The sequence below is a fragment of the Rana temporaria genome, chromosome 4 (assembly GCF_905171775.1).
Source record: "Rana temporaria chromosome 4, aRanTem1.1, whole genome shotgun sequence".
Classification (NCBI taxonomy): domain Eukaryota; kingdom Metazoa; phylum Chordata; class Amphibia; order Anura; family Ranidae; genus Rana; species Rana temporaria.
Window position 1 is genome coordinate 153,166,770 of NC_053492.1, and position 18,862 is coordinate 153,185,631.

General features: G+C 43.3%; 1 protein-coding gene across 7 annotated transcripts in view; it reads right to left on the minus strand.

Moving 5' to 3' along the window:
* PLCH1 (phospholipase C eta 1) overlaps positions 1-18,862 on the minus strand; it is a 347,693-nt gene that overhangs the window by 14,149 nt on the left and 314,682 nt on the right. For all 7 annotated transcript variants that reach the window (XM_040349218.1, XM_040349219.1, XM_040349217.1 and 4 more), the window contains 6 exons: positions 14,235-14,414; positions 13,030-13,137; positions 12,468-12,592; positions 11,291-11,375; positions 7,748-7,894; positions 7,257-7,336 (listed from right to left, as the gene is read on the minus strand). In XM_040349218.1, the coding sequence (XP_040205152.1) occupies positions 7,257-7,336; positions 7,748-7,894; positions 11,291-11,375; positions 12,468-12,592; positions 13,030-13,137; positions 14,235-14,414 (725 nt within the window). The remainder of the gene's footprint in view (positions 1-7,256; positions 7,337-7,747; positions 7,895-11,290; positions 11,376-12,467; positions 12,593-13,029; positions 13,138-14,234; positions 14,415-18,862) is intronic.

The following is an 18,862-nucleotide window of genomic DNA, read 5'->3' on the forward strand; positions in this document are numbered from 1 at the left end:
TCATTGTGATCACACACACATTGTTTGCAAACAAACATATCCACTGAAAAGAAGACCTGTCACGCACTATTTATATTACAAGGTATGTCTACATTTCTTGTAATAGGAATAAAAGTGATAAAAAAAATGTAAAAAGAAAGCATTAAACTAGAAAATTAAAATTAACAATACTTTTTAAAGCGCCCCTGTCCCCACGTGCTTGCTCTTTGAAGTGAATGCATATGCAAGTCGTGCCCACATATGTGAGGTATTGCCACAAACGTTAGAGTGAGAGCAATAATTCTAGCCCAATGCCTCCTCTGTAACTCAAAACATGTAACCTGTAAAAAAAAGTAAGCGTTGCCTATGGGGATTTTTAAGTACTAAAGTTTGGCACCATTTCACGAGTTTGACATGTTAGGTATCTATTTACATGGCGTAATATCATTTTTAGCATTATGCAAAAAAATTGGGCTTACTTTACTGTTATGTTTTTTTTAACGCTGCGTAAATACTGTGCGAAATAAAAAGTTGCAATGGCCACCATTTTATTCTCTACAGTCTCTTCTAAAAGAAGCATATACAATTTTTGGGGGTTCTGTGTAATTTTCTAGCAACATAAATGATGATTTTTACATGTAGGAGAGAAATGTCAGAATTGGTCTGGTAGGCAAGTGGTTAAAACCTATAATCAGTAACTTGGAGAATTTAGGTTGTATACTATTATTTCTTTATCTATTAGGGCCCTTTCACACAGGCGGATCTTTTTAGACATCCACTTGCTCAGCGGGGATTGCTCCATTGATCCCCAATCCCCCTGAACTGACTAGTCCGTCTCTGCACACTGTGCAGAAACAGACCTTTTAGATCTCCGCTTTCCTCTATGGGGGGATTGCATAAAAATGGACCACCTGTCTGCTTTCGTTCAATCCGATCCGCCAGACTGATGGAAAAAAGAGATTTTTAATACAGCTTACCTGTAAAATCTTTTTCTTGGAGTACATCACGGGACACAGAGCGGCATTCATTACTATATGGGTTATATGGAGTACCTTCAGGTGATGGACACTGGCAATCTCAAACAGGAAATGCCCCTCCCTATATAACCCCCTCCCATAGGAGGAGTACCTCAGTTTTGTAGCAAGCAGTATGCCTCCCAAAATGGTCCCCAAAAGAGGGGTGGGAGCTCTGTGTCCCGTGATGTACTCCAAGAAAAAGATTTTACAGGTAAGCTGTATTAAAAATCTCTTTTTCTTTATCGTTACATCACGGGACACAGAGCGGCATTCATTACTATATGGGATGTCCCAAAGCAATGCTTACAATGAGGGGAGGGAGAACATCTCCAAGACAAAAGGATTTAATTTAGAGATATACTCAAATCATAATAAATCCAACTTAGTTGAGAAAAATAATCTTAAATTTTAAATTTAACTCAAAAAAGAGGAGCCCCCGGAATCCGAGGGTCTCAAACTGCAGCCTGCAGCACTGCCTGCCCAAAGGCTGTATCAGTATTCCTTCTTACGTCCAACTGGTAGAATTTTGTAAACGTGTGGACAGAAGACCAGGTTGCCGCCTTGCAAACTTGAGCCATAGAGATCTGGTGGTGTGCTGCCCAGGAGGCGCCCATGGCCCTAGTAGAATGAGCCCTTAATGATACTGGAGGAGGCAACCCTTTCAAGCCGTAGGCCTGAGTGATTAATTGCTTAATCCACCTAGAAATGGTGGACTTTGCAGCTGCCTGCCCCTTCTTGGGCCCATCCGGTAAAATGAACAGCACATCTCTTTTCCGGATCTTCTTTGTAGCTTTAAGATAGGCCTTCATGGCCCTGACAATATCCAAGGTATGCAGCAACCCTTCCTTTCTGGAAGTAGGTTTAGGGAAGAAGGATGGTAATACCAAATCCTGGTTCAAATGAAAACTGGATATAACCTTCGGTAGGAAGGAAGGATGAGGGCGGAGAACGACCCTGTCCTTATGAAAAATAAGATATGGTTCCTTACAGGATAAGGCCGCCAGTTCCGATACTCTTCTTGCGCAAACTATGGCGACCAAAAATACTAACTTCCTTGTCAGTAAAACCAAAGGAATTTCAGCCAATGGCTCAAACGGTTGTTTCTGTAAACTTGACAGAACAAGATTTAAATCCCACGGACAAAGCGGGGATTTAACTGGAGGTTTAATACGTAAGACCCCTTGAAGGAAGGTCTTAACCAGCGAGTGGGTGGCCAGCGGCCGCTGAAACCACACTGACAGAGCCGAAATCTGTCCTTTGATTGTGCTTAATGCCAATCCTTTATCCACTCCTAGCTGGAGAAAACTTAAAACTCTATCGATGGTGAACTTGCGAGGAAGCCATAGCTTGGACTCACACCAGCCTACATAGGCCTTCCAGACCCTGTGATAAATCACCCTAGAGACCGGTTTCCTGGCTCTGATTAGGGTAGAGATTACTCTCTGAGACAGACCTCTACCCCTGAGAATCAGGGATTCAGCTTCCAGGCCGTCAAATTTAGATGCCGTAAGGCAGGGTGGAGGATCGGACCTTGCGATAGCAGGTCTGGCCGTAGAGGAAGAGTCCAAGGGTCTCCCACTACCATCCTTAAGATTAGTGAGTACCATGACCTTCTGGGCCATGCTGGAGCTACCAGGATGACTGGTATGTGCTCCACCCGGATCCTGCGCAGCAGGCGGGGTAGTAACTGGAGCGGGGGAAACGCATAAAGAAGTTTGAACTGATGCCAAGGGCAAACCAACGCATCGGTTCCGCAGGCCATCGGATCCCTTGAGCGGGACATGAACCTGTCTAGCTTCTTGTTGAGTCTCGATGCCATGATATCCACGTCCGGCACTCCCCATCTTTGGCAGAGTGCTTGAAAGATTTGTGGATGCAGAGACCATTCCCCCGGCAATAGAGTCTGGCGGCTTAAGAAGTCCGCCTGAAAGTTGTCCACTCCTGGAATGAATATTGCCGATATGCAGGGCACATGAGCCTCTGCCCATAGGAGAATCAAGCTCACCTCTCTCTGAGCGGCTTGACTCCTGGTTCCCCCTTGGTGATTTATGTATGCCACAGCCGTGGCATTGTCTGATTGAATTCTCACCGGGAACCCCTGCAATCTTGACGTCCAAGCCCTGAGGGCTAGTCGAGCAGCTCTGAGCTCCAAGATGTTGATGGGCAACTGCTTCTCTGGCTTTGCCCAAGTACCTTGGCGAGTGCAACCATCCAAAATTGCTCCCCAGCCCGTCAGGCTGGCGTCTGTGGTCACTATCTTCCAAGCCACTGGGCTGAAAGACTTCCCCTTCAGTAGATTCTGAGGGTCTAACCACCAACACAGACTTTGTCGGACTCTTGATGAGAGCGGCAACGGGATATCCAAGGCCTGTGGCCTTCTGCTCCATGCTGACAGGATGGCTGCCTGCAGGATGCGAGTGTGGCTCTGGGCGTATGGTACCGCCTCGAATGTGGCCACCATCTTGCCTAGTAACCTCATACATAGGCGAATAGTCGGTTCCTTCTTGCTTAGAACCAGTAGGATTAATTCCTTGATGGCTTTGACCTTCCTCAGAGGTAGAAACACTCTTTGTTGTTCTGTGTCTAATCTCATGCCGAGATATTCCAACTGCCTTGTGGGCAGGAAAGCTGACTTTTCTCGATTTAGGACCCAGCCGAACTTCTCGAGGTATTGGACCGTGAGGGCCACTGCTCGCTCCAAGCCGGGAGACGAGTGATCTATGACTAGGAGGTCGTCCAGGTATGCTAGGATCGTGACCCCTTGGATCCTTAGCTTGGCTAGGATTGGAGCTAGGACCTTCGTGAACACCCGGGGGGCCGTAGCCAACCCGAAGGGAAGCGCCACGAATTGGAAATGACGTGAAGCCACCATGAAGCGTAGATATCTTTGATGTGGCTGATAAATTGGAACATGAAGGTAGGCATCCTTTATGTCTATGGACGCCATGAAGTCGTCCTTTTGGAGTGTGGCAGCTGCTGACCGCACGGATTCCATCCGAAATGAGCGGACTTTTAGGTATGCGTTTACCATCTTTAGGTCCAAAATTGGCCTGACATCTCCATTGGACTTTGGGATGATGAATAGGTTGGAGTAGAAACCCAGCCCCTGTTCCAGGACTGGTACCTCTACTATTACTTCCTGGGAAAGTAGATGATTTAATGCCGACATTAATGCGGCTCCCTTCTCCGGATCGTTTGGAATCCTCGACGCCTGAAAATGAGGAGGAGGAAACTTTAGGAAATCTAATTTGTAGCCCGTGGCCACGGAAGACCGTACCCACTCGTCGGGAATGCTGGCTTCCCAGACCTCTGAAAAGAGTCGCAGCCTTTCCCCCACCTTCGTGGGTGGGGGCGCCCCTTCATAAGGTCGGCTTGGGGGCTGGTTTTGCTGGTTTGCGAAACCACTGCTTTCTGCCTCTAGCAGCCTGTCCTTGTGACTTGCTGTTGAAGCCGAAGTTTGCTTTCGCAGGAGGCCGTCGATACTGTTTGGCATTAGAGGGCCCCTGCCCAGGGGAGTACTGTCGTTTAAACGCAGGCCCCTGAAACTTCTTTTTAGTTGGCAAGAGAGTACTTTTGCCGTTTGAAATGGTCTGAATGTATTTATCTAGGTCTTCTCCGAAGAGTCGTCCTCCATGGAAGGGGAACCCTACCAGGAGCTTCTTGCATGGGGGCTCGGCCTCCCAGCTTTTTAACCATAAGAGTCTTCTCATATGGATAAGGGATAACGATAAACGTGACGCTTGCTGGATAGAATCCTTAATTGCGTCTACCGTAAAACAAATGGCCTTAGGGACATCCGAAAATTCTTCTGCCTGCTGGGCAGGAATAAGTTTAAGCATCTGCTTAACTTGATCCGATAATGCTTGAGCAACCCCAATCGCAGCCACAGCTGGCTGTACTACTGCCCCTGCAGTAGTGAAGGAGTTCTTAAGTAGTGCTTCCAAGCGTTTATCAACTGGATCCTTGAATACCTGTATGTTTTCTACAGGGCATGTTAATGATTTGTTAATACATGAGATGGCTGCGTCCACTGCAGGAGTAGCCCATTTCTTGGAAAATGTATCTTCCATAGGATATAGGGCAGAGAATCTTTTAGGTGGTAAGAAGATTTTATCTGGCTTGTTCCAATCTTGGAACAAAACTCCCTCTAGTAGAGGGTGGATCGGAAACACTGCATTGCTTTGAGGCGCCCTCAGTGAGCCCAAAGCTGAAACCGTCGATACCTGGAGATCTGGTACTGGCAAGTTAAATGCATTATGGACCAAGTCCGTTAAGGCTTGAATCCACCAGCTCTCCCCTTGGGAGACTGCTCCAGACTCCTCTGTATCCGGATCTTCGATCCCTGAACCTACTTGGTCCTTGTCCAAGAGGTCGTCCAATTCCCCTGAGGAAAGGACCTCCTCTTCTGAGGGTCCGCGCTCGGGCGACGGAGATCTAATCCGTTTACTGCCCCGCATAGCTGTGGCTATCATGTTTCCCATTCTTTTCTCCATCTCTTTTAAAGAGGTGAGTAATACCTCGTACGTGACTATCTTAGGGCTGGACTGACCCGCGCCAGCTCCAGCCCCAGATCCCGATGGCCCCAAGGCTCCCTGTGGGGAAAGCAGCGGCATAACTTTGTCCGAGACCTCAGACTCTCTGGGGGAATCCCCACCTCTTGTACCCTCTGACCCGGATGCCATGGTACAATACCGAGGTACACCTGCTAGCTTATTGGTACTTGGAACTATAAATAGTTAATTGCCCAAACACCTGTTTGGGGGATAAAAAATGCTTCCTCTCCCCTAGATGACCTTTTTTTTTTTTTTTTTTTTCAATCTTTTTCTCTTTTTTTTTTTTTTTTTTTGTTTTTGTTTCAAATCCAGGAAAGAAAAAGCATTCTGTCCCCCTGAGTAGTATTGCAAAGAAAAACTATGAGATGGAAAAGAAACAGCCTATTTCTAGGCTTGAAAAAAGTCTTCTGAAGACTGCAATATCCTTTCTGGCCACTGTGTGTCCTCGGCGCCCCGTGCTGCCGCTCTGGTCTTTCCTCCCCAGTTCCAATGTATCGAATGAGCTGTTTGGAACGAAAAAGGAAGGGCCGCCCCTTCCTTAAGCCACTGACCCGCCCTTCCCCCCTCAGCTAAACGGCGCGAATTGCGCCTATAACACGTGAACGCGCGTGCGCCCGCCGATAGGGGGGGGGTTGGGGGGAAGGGAGCCTCTCTGCTCCAGCTGGAACCACGAGGAGGTCAGCGTTTTGCCTGCTTTGCAGGCTCAGAGGAGGAAGACTGATGGAGCATCGCCTGGAGGCTTGCAGGTAAGCACAGCTCTCTGACACACACATACACATTATATCACACAGGCCCCACTCAATGCTTTTCCAACACTACAAGGGAGGTCACTTCTTATGGGGAATAATACACATAGAGCCATCCTATCATTAAGATATGTGACTAGTTTGCCAGATGCAGCGCATAACTTTAGGCATGTCCCCTGTGACCCCCCAGAAAAAACCTGCTAAGAACCAAGTTCCGCAAGTTTTCCCCTCACTTACCTGCTCCATGCCGCAGGACTTTGCCAAGCAAGAGGCCCAATCTTCCCCCATCTCCGTGGGGATGTCTAGACCTTCAGGCCCTGGGTTCCTATGAAGGATCCACTGTCCTGGGCCCATATAGCACCCTGGCAACAGAAACATTAGGCCCCCAAAGGTTTCTAAGTTCTGGGCCCAGGGTCCAGCTCTCTAAAAAGAAAAGCATTATGGGCTATACCCCAAGGGTTTGGGGCCCGGTTACTGACCACTTTAGCGCTGAGGCCTTTGGACAGAACCGGTTAGCTCACCTAATCCCAAGGATGCGGAGGCAAGCTAAACCATGACCAACACCTAAGACACTGGCGTAAAAACTGAGGTACTCCTCCTATGGGAGGGGGTTATATAGGGAGGGGCATTTCCTGTTTGAGATTGCCAGTGTCCATCACCTGAAGGTACTCCATATAACCCATATAGTAATGAATGCCGCTCTGTGTCCCGTGATGTAACAATAAAGAAATAGGGTTTCCATTCGTTTGGATTTAGTGGAGAGGGTCGGATAGGGTCGGATCGGGGCTGATCGGATGTCAGCGCTGACATTCATCACCCCATAGAGATGTATGGAGTGTCCGTTCAGGTCCGCCTGAAAAACTGACAGGTGGATCAGAACGGTCCACCCATGTGAAAGAGCCCTTACAGATTCTATGCAAATTCATAGTCAAGAAACAGTAAATACAAATCAGCCTACTTACCTTCCCATAGATCTCATTTATTGTAATATGGACAAATATTGATGCTTCTGTCAAACCTTCCAAATAAACATGACGGTATCCTGAAAAGCAATTGAAATATAATAACTGTTGTATGTAGTTTAACATGTTATTGTCCCAGACCAAATGATATTGTTGTAGGTAAAAAAAAGATTGAATATCTAATCTAATCAAAAAATACTTGTAGAAGGCTATAGGAGTCTAACAAGAGTAAATTAGGGTTTGGAAGCAATATCTGTGTGGTTCAGAAAAGTTAAAATAAAAAGTAAAATAGATTGTGTATATCAAGAACAGTGAAATGAACTATGGGGAATATCTATAAACTCCTACTTACCACTAGGAGAATCTAGGGTTGGTCGTATTATATGCCTCAAGTCAAATAGGACAGTTTTGGAAATAGGCGTTTTTTTGGTTAACTGCTTAACAAAATATAGTGAAAGGCTTATAAAGCAGAAAATAATTATTACGCTTACCAGGCAAAAGACTGCTGAAGGCAACGGTCCTCTGGCCAACAAAATCCCGTCCGATTGGATCATGGTCCCATACTAAGAACCTCACAAGTGCTATCTCTGGCATGTGGACTGTAAATGTTAGGGTCTCCTCCCACACTGGATTGAATCCTGAGATAAATATTGCATAAAGTGCAGGCAAAGTTACGTTACAATTATGGTTTGTTGTGGTTCATCTCAATAATTGGCATTATGGGTAACCATATATGTGACTATCATCTCAGCTTAGGGGGCTACAATGCTTACATTTCTGTAGAAAATGCTACTTTGGACACTCCCCATTGTTGGTCATGTGATAAGGCATTTTGGTGACACAATCTCTGCTGAAGGGGAGGAAAAAACAATCTGTACTCTAATCCCCCCTTCAGGCAGGAAAGGGAACTCAAAGTGTAATTTCTTCAAGAAAAATATGTATTTCAGTTTTTTTATTACTCTTTGAATATCCATCTCAGCAATACTGCACACAAAGAATGGTTCTGCTGAGAGAAATCTTCACTCTCTCAGTCAACATTGACTATTTTTAATCCTTATGCTGCTAGCGTAAGTAAATATATTGGAAAGTATAACATATTTACTTGTTTTAAACTTTTGTTTTTACATTTCTTCAGTTACTTTACTAGGAAAATAATGTCATACATCCCGGGAGTCTTCAGGAGGGAGGAGGGGTTTTCTCAGCTAAGCACACCCTCCTGCCAGCATGCCTGAGCTAAGGGCAGATGGATTCCAGGAAGTAAGTGCTACATGAACCATCTGCCTTTATTCGAGATGGCCATGGCTAGTAATGCTAGGAGATGTTTTTCAATGTGATTTCTCAGCAGGATAAATGTAGGAGTTTGCTTTGAATATTAAAAAAGAATTAAATAGTGTTTTTGGTTTGTGGTGTTCAGATACAGTGTAGTTCCACTTTAAGTTGTTTTGAAAAAAGGCAGCCCTTTCAAAAAGGAAGTAAAGCACAGGTTTTTTTCTGACCTGCAAAAGTAAAGGCATCGCATACTAACACATTACGTTAAACTTACCTGTAAACGTCACTGCTGGAGGCCACATCCATCTTCGCCCATCTTCCTTCCGGGCCTGCGGACTCCGGCTATGTGACTGGTCGGAGCTGTGTGACGTCAGTCACAGGAGCCGCCATTCATGGCAAAAGGGTTCTGAAAAAACTAGGTGGTCGTTCCTTCAGAGCACATTCGCTGATGACGTGATCGGCTGCATATACAGTAAATATCTCCTAAGCATTCGCAGTTTAGGTGATATTTACAGTACCTATAGGTAAGCCTTATTATAGGCTTACCTTTTAGGTACACAAAAAGTAAATTTTCCTTTTTAAAGTTAATTGAGTTTTATCTTCTTTACAGTACTAGGTCTGTTTTTGTATCCTAAATTGTGCCCAAATTTCTACTGTAAACCACAGATAATTTTTAATGCTAAGCCATCTTGAAACATCAAAATGCTGCTGCCTTAATTACATATATTATCTTGTTACTATTAATTAATGTGAAGGCAGTCTGCTGTCTCTAATATTTTCATCTTGAAAACAACATTCCATAATTTTATGTTCACGAGATTTGGAAAATTATTTTGAAAAAAAAAGCAGTTGCAGAAGAACTAATTATGCCTATTCTAGCTGTGTATTTTACCATGTATATTTTAGAATGGGAAATTAAGAGCTTTCAAAGAAAATCTTGTCAATGACTCATTGTGGGCATTCTGCATACCTAGATGTAATGCAGTCAAATTTCTAGACTAATTATCTAGGGAGAAGAAGTCTAGCAAGCAAATCCGCTAATTAAGAATGATGTTGGCTTACTGTTTGGAATGTAGTCATTTTCTGACCAAGTAATAAAGTGTTCGCCAAAGTTGCAATGCTAAGGTATGTTCCATTTGCTAAATTTTAGTATGAATGAAGTATTTGAAAAAGACAAAACTTATTAGTTGTTCCTTCCCAATAGATCATTGTACTTCTTCATCTCAAACCTCTCTTTCTCACTGAGCCCCAATTTAACCTCCCTGGCGGTATGATTATTTCAGATTTTAGGTGCTGAAAGCGGTACCATTTTTTTGCATGGAAATTTGGCGTTTTACATTGTAGGCCTGTAATTCTTAGGAATAACTCACTTAAATCTGTCCAAACCAGTAGACATCTCGGGTATGATAAAGTTTGAAAAACAAAATCATAAATTATAATATAATAAATAACTATAACAAATAATAATGTAATTATAATAAAAATGATTCAATAATGCAATCTAATCAAAAACACTGACATTTGCTCAGTTGCAGAATTGTCGCTGTCAATTCTTTTATTGTTTGATGACGAATTTCCCCACAAATCACTATCGCTCAATTCTGCAAGTGATTCTAATTTATTATCGCTGTTTTCTAGCTGCTCTAAAACCACTTTTGACATAAAGGGACACTTTTTGGTTGCTATGGACAATCTCCAGTTTCCAGGCAGAAAGAACAGTTTTTATTATATAAAAGTGCATGTAGGACACTGGGCAGACCACTAGGGACAAAGGGGATGTGTATTTATTTCATACAGTACTGTAATCTATAAGATTACAGTATACTGTATGTATTGTGTGTATTTACTTTTTTGAATTTGGCACGGATCTCCGCCCCTGTGCGTCATAACGTCGCAGAGAAGGGAGCCCGGCAGCACATGGACACTGTGAATCGAGCGAGGAGGACACAGCTCCATAACACAGCGGGGAGGCATCGCAGGATCCAGGGACAAGGTAAGTAAACTCTGCCTGTGGACACTGGGAGGCGATCCCGAGTCTGGCGCGGGGTTACCGCTTTTGGTGCTGAAATCCCCCCCCCCCCCCCGAGCCAGACTCGGGAATACCGCTGAGGGGGTTAAATAAGCCACTTGTGTACTGCTAGCCACTATTGTAGAAACTATTGCAAGGGCTTGGAAGAAGCAACCCACACATTTACGTAACACTCAGGCAACACATAGACACTTTATTGAGAAACGTACTAGTATCCTCCCGATTTCTCAAACGAAAATGTATTTCTTTGTGGGGTCCATGGATTCAATACACTTACCCCTCACTTTCACCTGAAAGCTATGCCTTACTGAAAGCATTATACTTCAGTGGGGAACATGTGTAGAGCCTCTGTGTCCTCTTTCCCCCATCTCCTCATTCACCACACCCTTTCCAGCTTTTCCTATCTTCTTACTCTCCTCTGCTCTACTTTCTCCTCTTCTTTTCTCTTTCACTGATTTTTTTAAGAGGGACAATGCTCATTCAATGCATTATGGGTTCAAAAGATTTCAAGATTACAAGATTTCCTTGTTCATTAATATGTGGCATTAATGACCCTTACCATCTCAACACCTAATTATAAAATGTAAAACTCTCTCTGACTGTTAATATTCTTTGAAGTCATTTTCAATAACAATTCATTGAACGTGAAAATTCATAGGCATATCATAGCTGATAAAACACAAGGGTTTTTTAATCTTTCACAAATCACAGCAATAATTAACATAAAACAAATTACCATTGTCGTCCACCACTCTAGTCTGCTCTTTGCAGCAGTCAACAGGCAGACCAATCATTTCTACTTCAACATAAGGGTCAATGATCTGTAAAATGCAGGCATTTGTATAAATCAAGCAGCAATTTAGAATAAGATGAATTGTTCAACAGCAATCAGTAATGGATTATTCAATAATGATCATTTAGACAGTTATGAGACATTGTCATATTATAACCCACTACCTCTCTATGAAAAATCAAGTATGGAAGTTACATTTCAGGGGACAATGATAATGATGATGGCAGATTTGATGGCAGAGGTGTATTGAATGGTGTCCATAATCAGAACAATAATGATGATGACGTGAGATTTAAAATTATTTGAGGATTATAATAAATTTGATCATAATCTAGTAATAGACGAAGATGGGTAATGATGAGAATGATGACAGAATATTGTTATTTAATGATGGCGACAGTGATAGTGGACAATGATAACACCATTAGGAGACGGGCGGAGAGTAATAGATTTCATTAAGAAAGATAGATAGATAGATAGATAGATAGATAGAACAATACACTAGGGCTAGATTCACACTGATTCGGTATGAGTTTGATCTGTTTTGCAGTAAGATTTGATCAGTGCAAGTCGATGCAGTTCAGAGGTGATTTGGATACAACTGCTAATGTGTTTCTCTCTCTCTCTCTCTCTCTCTGGCCATGGTCCAGTGAAGGGAGAAAGCAGAGACTTGTAGAAAACATACTGGAATCATGTTATCTTATTATGGATAAGCATTTTGCATGCATCACACCGCACCTTCTAAACTCGCACAAGACCCTTTTCAAAACTGCATCAGAAATGCACAGCGTATAAGTGAAAGGCCTCCATAGAAAGTCATGTCAATTGTCTTGTGATTACATGCATTCTGGAAAGCATCAGAAATTGCATCAATGTGAACCTGGGCTAAAATAATAATATTTTTTATTGGGTATAATGTTTATAAGAGATTAAGGCCAGTTTACAATTTACACTGTAGAATTTTGCTCAGAACTAGACAAAATTTGAAGTACAAGATTTTATTTTCTAAATTCCTAGTATTGCTATTTTGTTCAGTTTTTTTGTATTTAAATCAGTTTTGCTATTAAACATCACAGAAAGGAGTGTCAGTGAAGTACAGTATAAGTGCAGAATAACTCACCTCTCCTCGGTCTCCAAGCATAGAATCGGGGGGTTTTGGAAGCTGCTGTCCACTGATAATTTTAAGGATTAGTTGCTTTTTGGGGCTGGCAGGTAATGGATCTCCAGAAAAAGGGTTAAGTACACCTACAGTATTATATAAGAAAAACAGGAAGAATAATGTAAGTATACATGCATGCATGCAGACATTCCCCCCCAAATTATTTATTATTTGTTGGATAATATTTACAAATAAAAGGTTACAAGACAGACTATAGCAAACAAGACATTTTAATGTGTTTATTTTATGATAATAAGTAAAATGAAACTGCAATGAAAGGGAACGAACAGTGCGACATGTTACTATTTCTCATTTTTTAAGTAAATCAGTTTATCTATGAAGCAGATTAAGCGGTGACACTTAGCCATCTTACAACAGCCCCAATGCATTAAACTGCCTCCTATGCCATTTTGTAGCTCAATATGATTTACTGGGCATCCTTATTACATTTACCAGCAATAACAATAAAAGAGGGCTGCATATATTACACTTTGGGGCCTGCTAATTAAAAAGAGTGGATTACCTTTGCACATCTGCTGGGGTTTGAGGACATAACCACAGTTGCCATTCACCTTGAATTTTGCACGATTTAATTCCATCATTCGTCCTTCTGTTTGGTAATTGAGTGCAACTGAAGGCCGAGAAGGAGGGCTAAGTTATGTGTAAAGTACAGTGCACACCACACAATTATAACAGTAAACCAGTGATGTAGAAGACATTACTGCATTAACAAAACATTTACTTCCACCAGTTCAAGACAGCAATGTCATTATATGAATTTAGCAAATAAATTGACAGTTCTGTACCTAGGATCGTTAGAGCCGGTTCACACACAGGCGGCATGACTTTGGGGACGACTCGGCAAGGCGATCTCAAGGCGACTTGAGAGGCAACTTGCAAAATGACTTCTGTATTGAAGTCAATGCAAGTCGCCCCGAGTCGCCCCCAAAGTCGTACAGGAACCTTTTTCTAAGTCAGAGCGACTTGTGTCGCTCCTATTAGAACGGTTCCATTGACTACTGCGGACCACGACTTGTCAGGCGGCTGAGTCGCCTGACAGGTTGCCCCTGTGTGAACTGGCTCTCAGGGTGCAGTAGAATTTACATTTGATCATGAAATTTTAGAAAGTACCTTTCACCAAGAGACAGACAATTTTAGCACATAGTCAAATTACACTTCTTTCTGCAAATTATTAAAGGATAGGTTCGCCATTAGAAACATGGTACATGTTACACCCGTAGTTAGCATGTAACATGTATCTAACATGTTCCTTTTTACTTGGTTCCCACTGCCAGAGCCCTCTCCCCTGTGAACCCTCCTGCACCCGCTGTCACATTTGAAAGCAGCGTGACTTTGCAAGGCTCCGCCCTCACAGCTGTGCCATTTATTCACAGAGATCTGTGAAAGAGAAAACTACAAGCCCTACCTGCCATCTTGGCAGGTGGCTTGTAGTTCTTAATGAACTGCAAGGGCGCTGATGATCACTCCAGGGTTCATTTACAAGCCCTGAAGCTTTCAAACTGACACCCTGTAGAGACGTATGGGCAGAAAGCTGTAAAGCTTGTCTGCAGGAGCCTGAGATTACGCCCGTGATCCACTAATCGTGAGTGTAATGCTCTGCAGGTTATATATGTGCATTTATTATTTTTTCACAAAGGTGAATTTATACTTTCATGGAGTTAAAATCGTCTATGTTATACATATCATTATACATATCATGGTACACACCCAACTGGATTCCAGCATTCCAATATGGCACTGGGTTAAAGTTACTGGAGTCTATCCTGTATGCAGATGGATATATTCTGGTGAGTTGCTTCTGATTGTAGCCCATAAATTGCTCTGACCTCTGCTGAACCACTTGATGTGCTCTGGTCTCACTAAAAGATAAAACATTTCCCGTGGAACCTGAAATAAACCAGAATTAAAAGTCAAAGAAGAACATTACATTTTAGTCACCTGTTTTTGGAAAGGTTAAATAAGACAGTGATGAACATATAAGTGGGATCATTAATAGTTCTTTTGATCTAGAAAGGATGCCGTCCTACAATAAAAAGGTTCGATTTGGTTTGATTTGAAGCAGGGTCAAATGGCTGGATCAGAATGTTTTAGATAGATAGATAGATAGATAGATAGATAGATAGATAGATAGATAGATAGATAGATAGATAGATAGATAGACAGACAGACAGGCCCTATGGTAATATTTTTAGGCGCAGGGCCCTGAAATGTGGCTCCTCCAAATTCCTAACAATAAAAATACACCCTAAATATTCCTTTCCATGTTACTGTAAATAAAACAAATATAATTCAAAAAATAATAATGTTTGTGAATATAACATGTCATATCCACAGCTGCAAAGCACCCGCCATTTTATAAACAACTGATAGAGAATGAGATTGCACTAAATTTATTTATACAGGTTGGTAAGAAAGCCATGTAAACATTCAAACCTTCCCAATGTTAAATGTCTTTTACAAATGCAATTGCCCATAAAGCCACAGTAATCTAAGCAAATCTTTGTGTGCGTAGGTCACATTGGGCCAGATCCACAAAAACCTGACGTAACTTAAAAAATCCCATTTAAGTTACACTGCCTTAAAGTTTTTACCTAAGTGCCTGATCCACAAAGCACTTATCTAGAAATTTCAGGCTGTGTAACTAAAATTCCGCCGGCGCAAGGCGTTCCTATTCAAATGGGGCGAGTCCCATTTAAATGAGGCGCGCTCCCGCGCCGGCCGTACTGCGCATGCGCGAAGTTACGTTACGCCGAGTTTTGAGGATCGCGACGGCTTAAAAAAGTTGCGTCGGGAAAAAAAAAAATGACAGCGGCATGCATTCCTGAGGGAGAACTCCATGCCAATTTTCAAAGAAAAAACCGGCATGGGTTCCCCCCCCAGGAGCATACCAGGCCCTTAGGTCTGGTATGGGTTGTAAGGAGACCCCCCCACGCCGAAAAATTTACGTAGGGGGTCCCCCTACAATCCATACCAGACCCGTATCCAAAGCACGCTACCCGGCCGGCCAGGAAAGGAGTGGGGACGAGCGAGCGCCCCCCCCTCCTGAGCCGTGCCAGGCCGCGTGCCCTCAACATGGGGGGGTTGGGTGCTCTGGGGCAGGGGGGCGCACTGCGGGCCCCCCCACCCCAGAGCACCCTGTCCCCATGTTGATGAGGACAGGACCTCTTCCCGACAACCCTTGCCATTGGTTGTCGGGGTCTGCGGGCGGAGGCTTATCGGAATCTGGGAGTCCCCTCAAATAAGGGGGCCCCCAGATACCGGCCCCCCACCCTAAGTGAATGGATATGGGGTACATCGTACCCCTATCCATTCACCTGTAGGCAAAAAGTTAGTTAATAAACACACAACACAAGGCTTTTTAAAATATTTTATTATTCTGCTCCGGATGCCCCCCCTGTCTTCGTTATTAGCTCAATTAGCAGGGGGGGCTTCTTCTTCCGCTCTCCGGGGGTCTTCCACTCTCCGGGGGTCTTCCGCTCTCCGGGGGTCTTCTCCGGACTCCGGGGGGCTTCTTCCATCTTCTCCCCTCTTCCGCTGTTGACTCGGCGAACCCCGGTTCTTCTGCAGCTCTCCGGTGCCTTCTTCTTCAGCGCTGGCTGCCTGCTATGTTTGTGTGTTAGCTCGATTTCAAACAGGCAGCCAGCGCGGTCTTCTGTGGCGTCAGGGTCTTCTCTTCTGTTCTTCCGATGTTGCCTCGTCGCCTGTTGTCGCTGTAATGATGGAAGCGCGCCTTGCATCCCATTTATATAGGCATCACCGTCCCATCATGCTCCGGTAGGTACCCACGTGGTGGGTGCACGTGGGTAGGCACCCACCACGTGCCTACCCACGTGCAGCAACACTTCCATGGGATTTAAATCTGTACAACTCGCTTGAACTGACAATTGCGCATGTGTCGTGTGACGTTGCACCCAAACAAAATTGACGTCTTTTTTCCCCCCCACAAATAGAGCTTTCTTTTGGTGGTAATTCATCACCTCTGCGGTTTTTCTTTTTTTACGCTATAAACAAAAAAAGAGCGTAAATTTTGAAAAAAAATTATTATTTTTTACTTTTTGCTACAATAAATATCCCCAAAAATATATAAAAAAACAAATGTCTTTCTCAGTTTAGGCCGATATGTATTCTTCTACATATTTTTGGTAAACAAAATTGCAATAAGCGAATATTGATTTGTTGGTTTGCGCAAAAGTTATAGCGTCTACAAAATAGGGGATAGTTTTATTGGCATTTTTATTATAATTTTTTTTAGTAGTAATGGCGGTGATCTGCGATTTTTCTCATGACTGCGACATTATGGGGGACACATCGGACACTTTTGACACTATTTTGGCACCATTGTCATTTATAAAGCGATCAGTGCTATAAAAATGCACTGATTACTGTGCAAATTACACTGGCAGGGAAGGGGTTAAACACTTTGTTAAACACAAAGGGGTTAAACATGATCAAGGGGTTAAGTGTGTCCTAGGGAGTGATTCTAACTGGGGGGATGGGCTCACTACAGCATGACAGAGATCCCTGCTCCCAATGACAGGCAGCAGTAGATCTCTGTTATGTTGCTAAGCCGGACAGGAAATGCCTTGCTTACATAGGCATCTCCCCATTCTGCCGCTCTGTGACACGATCACGGCGCCCCCGGCGGACATAGCATCAACAAGACCCGCGGGCTTGGTCAGTGTGCAGGTATGCTGCTTTGCGCAGCCGTGCCATTCTGCCGATGTATATCGTTGTGCAGCGGTCGGCAATCGGTTAAGGGCCTTTGTCAACAAACTTTGAGTTTGAGTCAATGCCATCAGTTTGAGATGCTTCTGAGATCATTCAGAACTCATTTGCAAGTGTATTGGGACTGCAGTTGACCTCCTTCTGACCCAAGACAGCAGGTTTTGCATTCCCATAGACTTGTATGTGAAGGCAAAACCCATCTGGTGCAAACAAAATCCCGTTGATACATGCTTTAAAGCTTTTTTATGCTATTACTTATATTTTTATTGATATGCTTCGAGACCCCTTTCACACTGGGGCATTTTTTAGGCACTTTTTGGCAAAAAAAAAGCACCTGTAAAGCGCATGTAAAAAGAAACCCCTAAAGCCCCAGTGTGAAAGCCTGAGTGCTTTCACACAGGGGCGGTGCACTTGCAGGATGGAAAAAGTCCTGCAAGCAGCATCTTTGGGGCAGTGGAGGAGCAGTGTTTGGAATTCAAGGGCAGTGCTGCTGAAGCGCCTGAAAAGCGATTCGGCAGCAGCACTTTTAATCCTTTCTTCGGCCACTAACGGGGGTAAAAAGCGCCCCGCTAGTGGCCGAATAGTGACGCTAAACGGCGGTACCGCTTTACTGCCAAGTGGCCCCAGTGTGGAAGGGCTCTTATTGTTATAGATATCTTAAGTGGGTACAATTTATGCTGCTGTGAGGGTTGTGGGTGAGCTCAAACAGGTCAGCAAATGCATCCACTACCATGGCTAACCTAGACCACACACACTTTGGTACTAATCCATCTGTGCTAGCAGAAAAGGTCATTGTTACATAATACAGTCAATGTCAGCACAAAATAAAAAGGTACCAATGTGTAGTGTGAAACTATATGGAATGTGAAGTTAAAAAATATTTTCTAATTTACTCTACTGTTCTTTGTGTATTAAATAAGTATAAGCTGACACACCAGCAGACTTTGTTTATCCAGTGGTTGGGTATTTTGAAAATGGAACACGCAAATCACGCTTTCAGACATATAACTTGAACAATTTGCCCCAGATTTATTGACACTATGGTGATGAGATTATGTAAAAATTGTAGTTTCGTAAACTAACCTACACATTCCATGGAGACTGGATGAAGGTGACTAAGTCACCTGTGCGGCTCTAAAAGATGGACACTTACTAGAGCAGAGGAAGATACTTGGAGGAGTAGCAAAGGTTTTCATCATTACAAAGCAAGCCGAATAGAATGTGATTAGCTTTACAATGACCTGAATTAATGAGAATTTTCACAGACATATTGGCTTAACACATCTGTGCTTTGTTACAAGAACTAAAGTATAATGTATAATTCCCCTCCTACTCTACAACAGATGATCGTGTTTCTAATAAACAGTGCTTAATAATCTCAGACCGTCTATGCTGATCCACAGAAACCAATAATGTTTCTCCTTTTAATAATAGATTTCCCAAACTGTCTGAAATAAATTAACCCTAAGAAACTTTCAGAAATGGTATCTTTGTTTTGTTATATAGGTCTCAGTTACCAATGGTGTTAGCAATTGCTTATGAAAATTCTTCAACATTTACAGCTTCTTACAACATAAGTAGTAAGTTACATTTAGGGCCCCACACTTGCG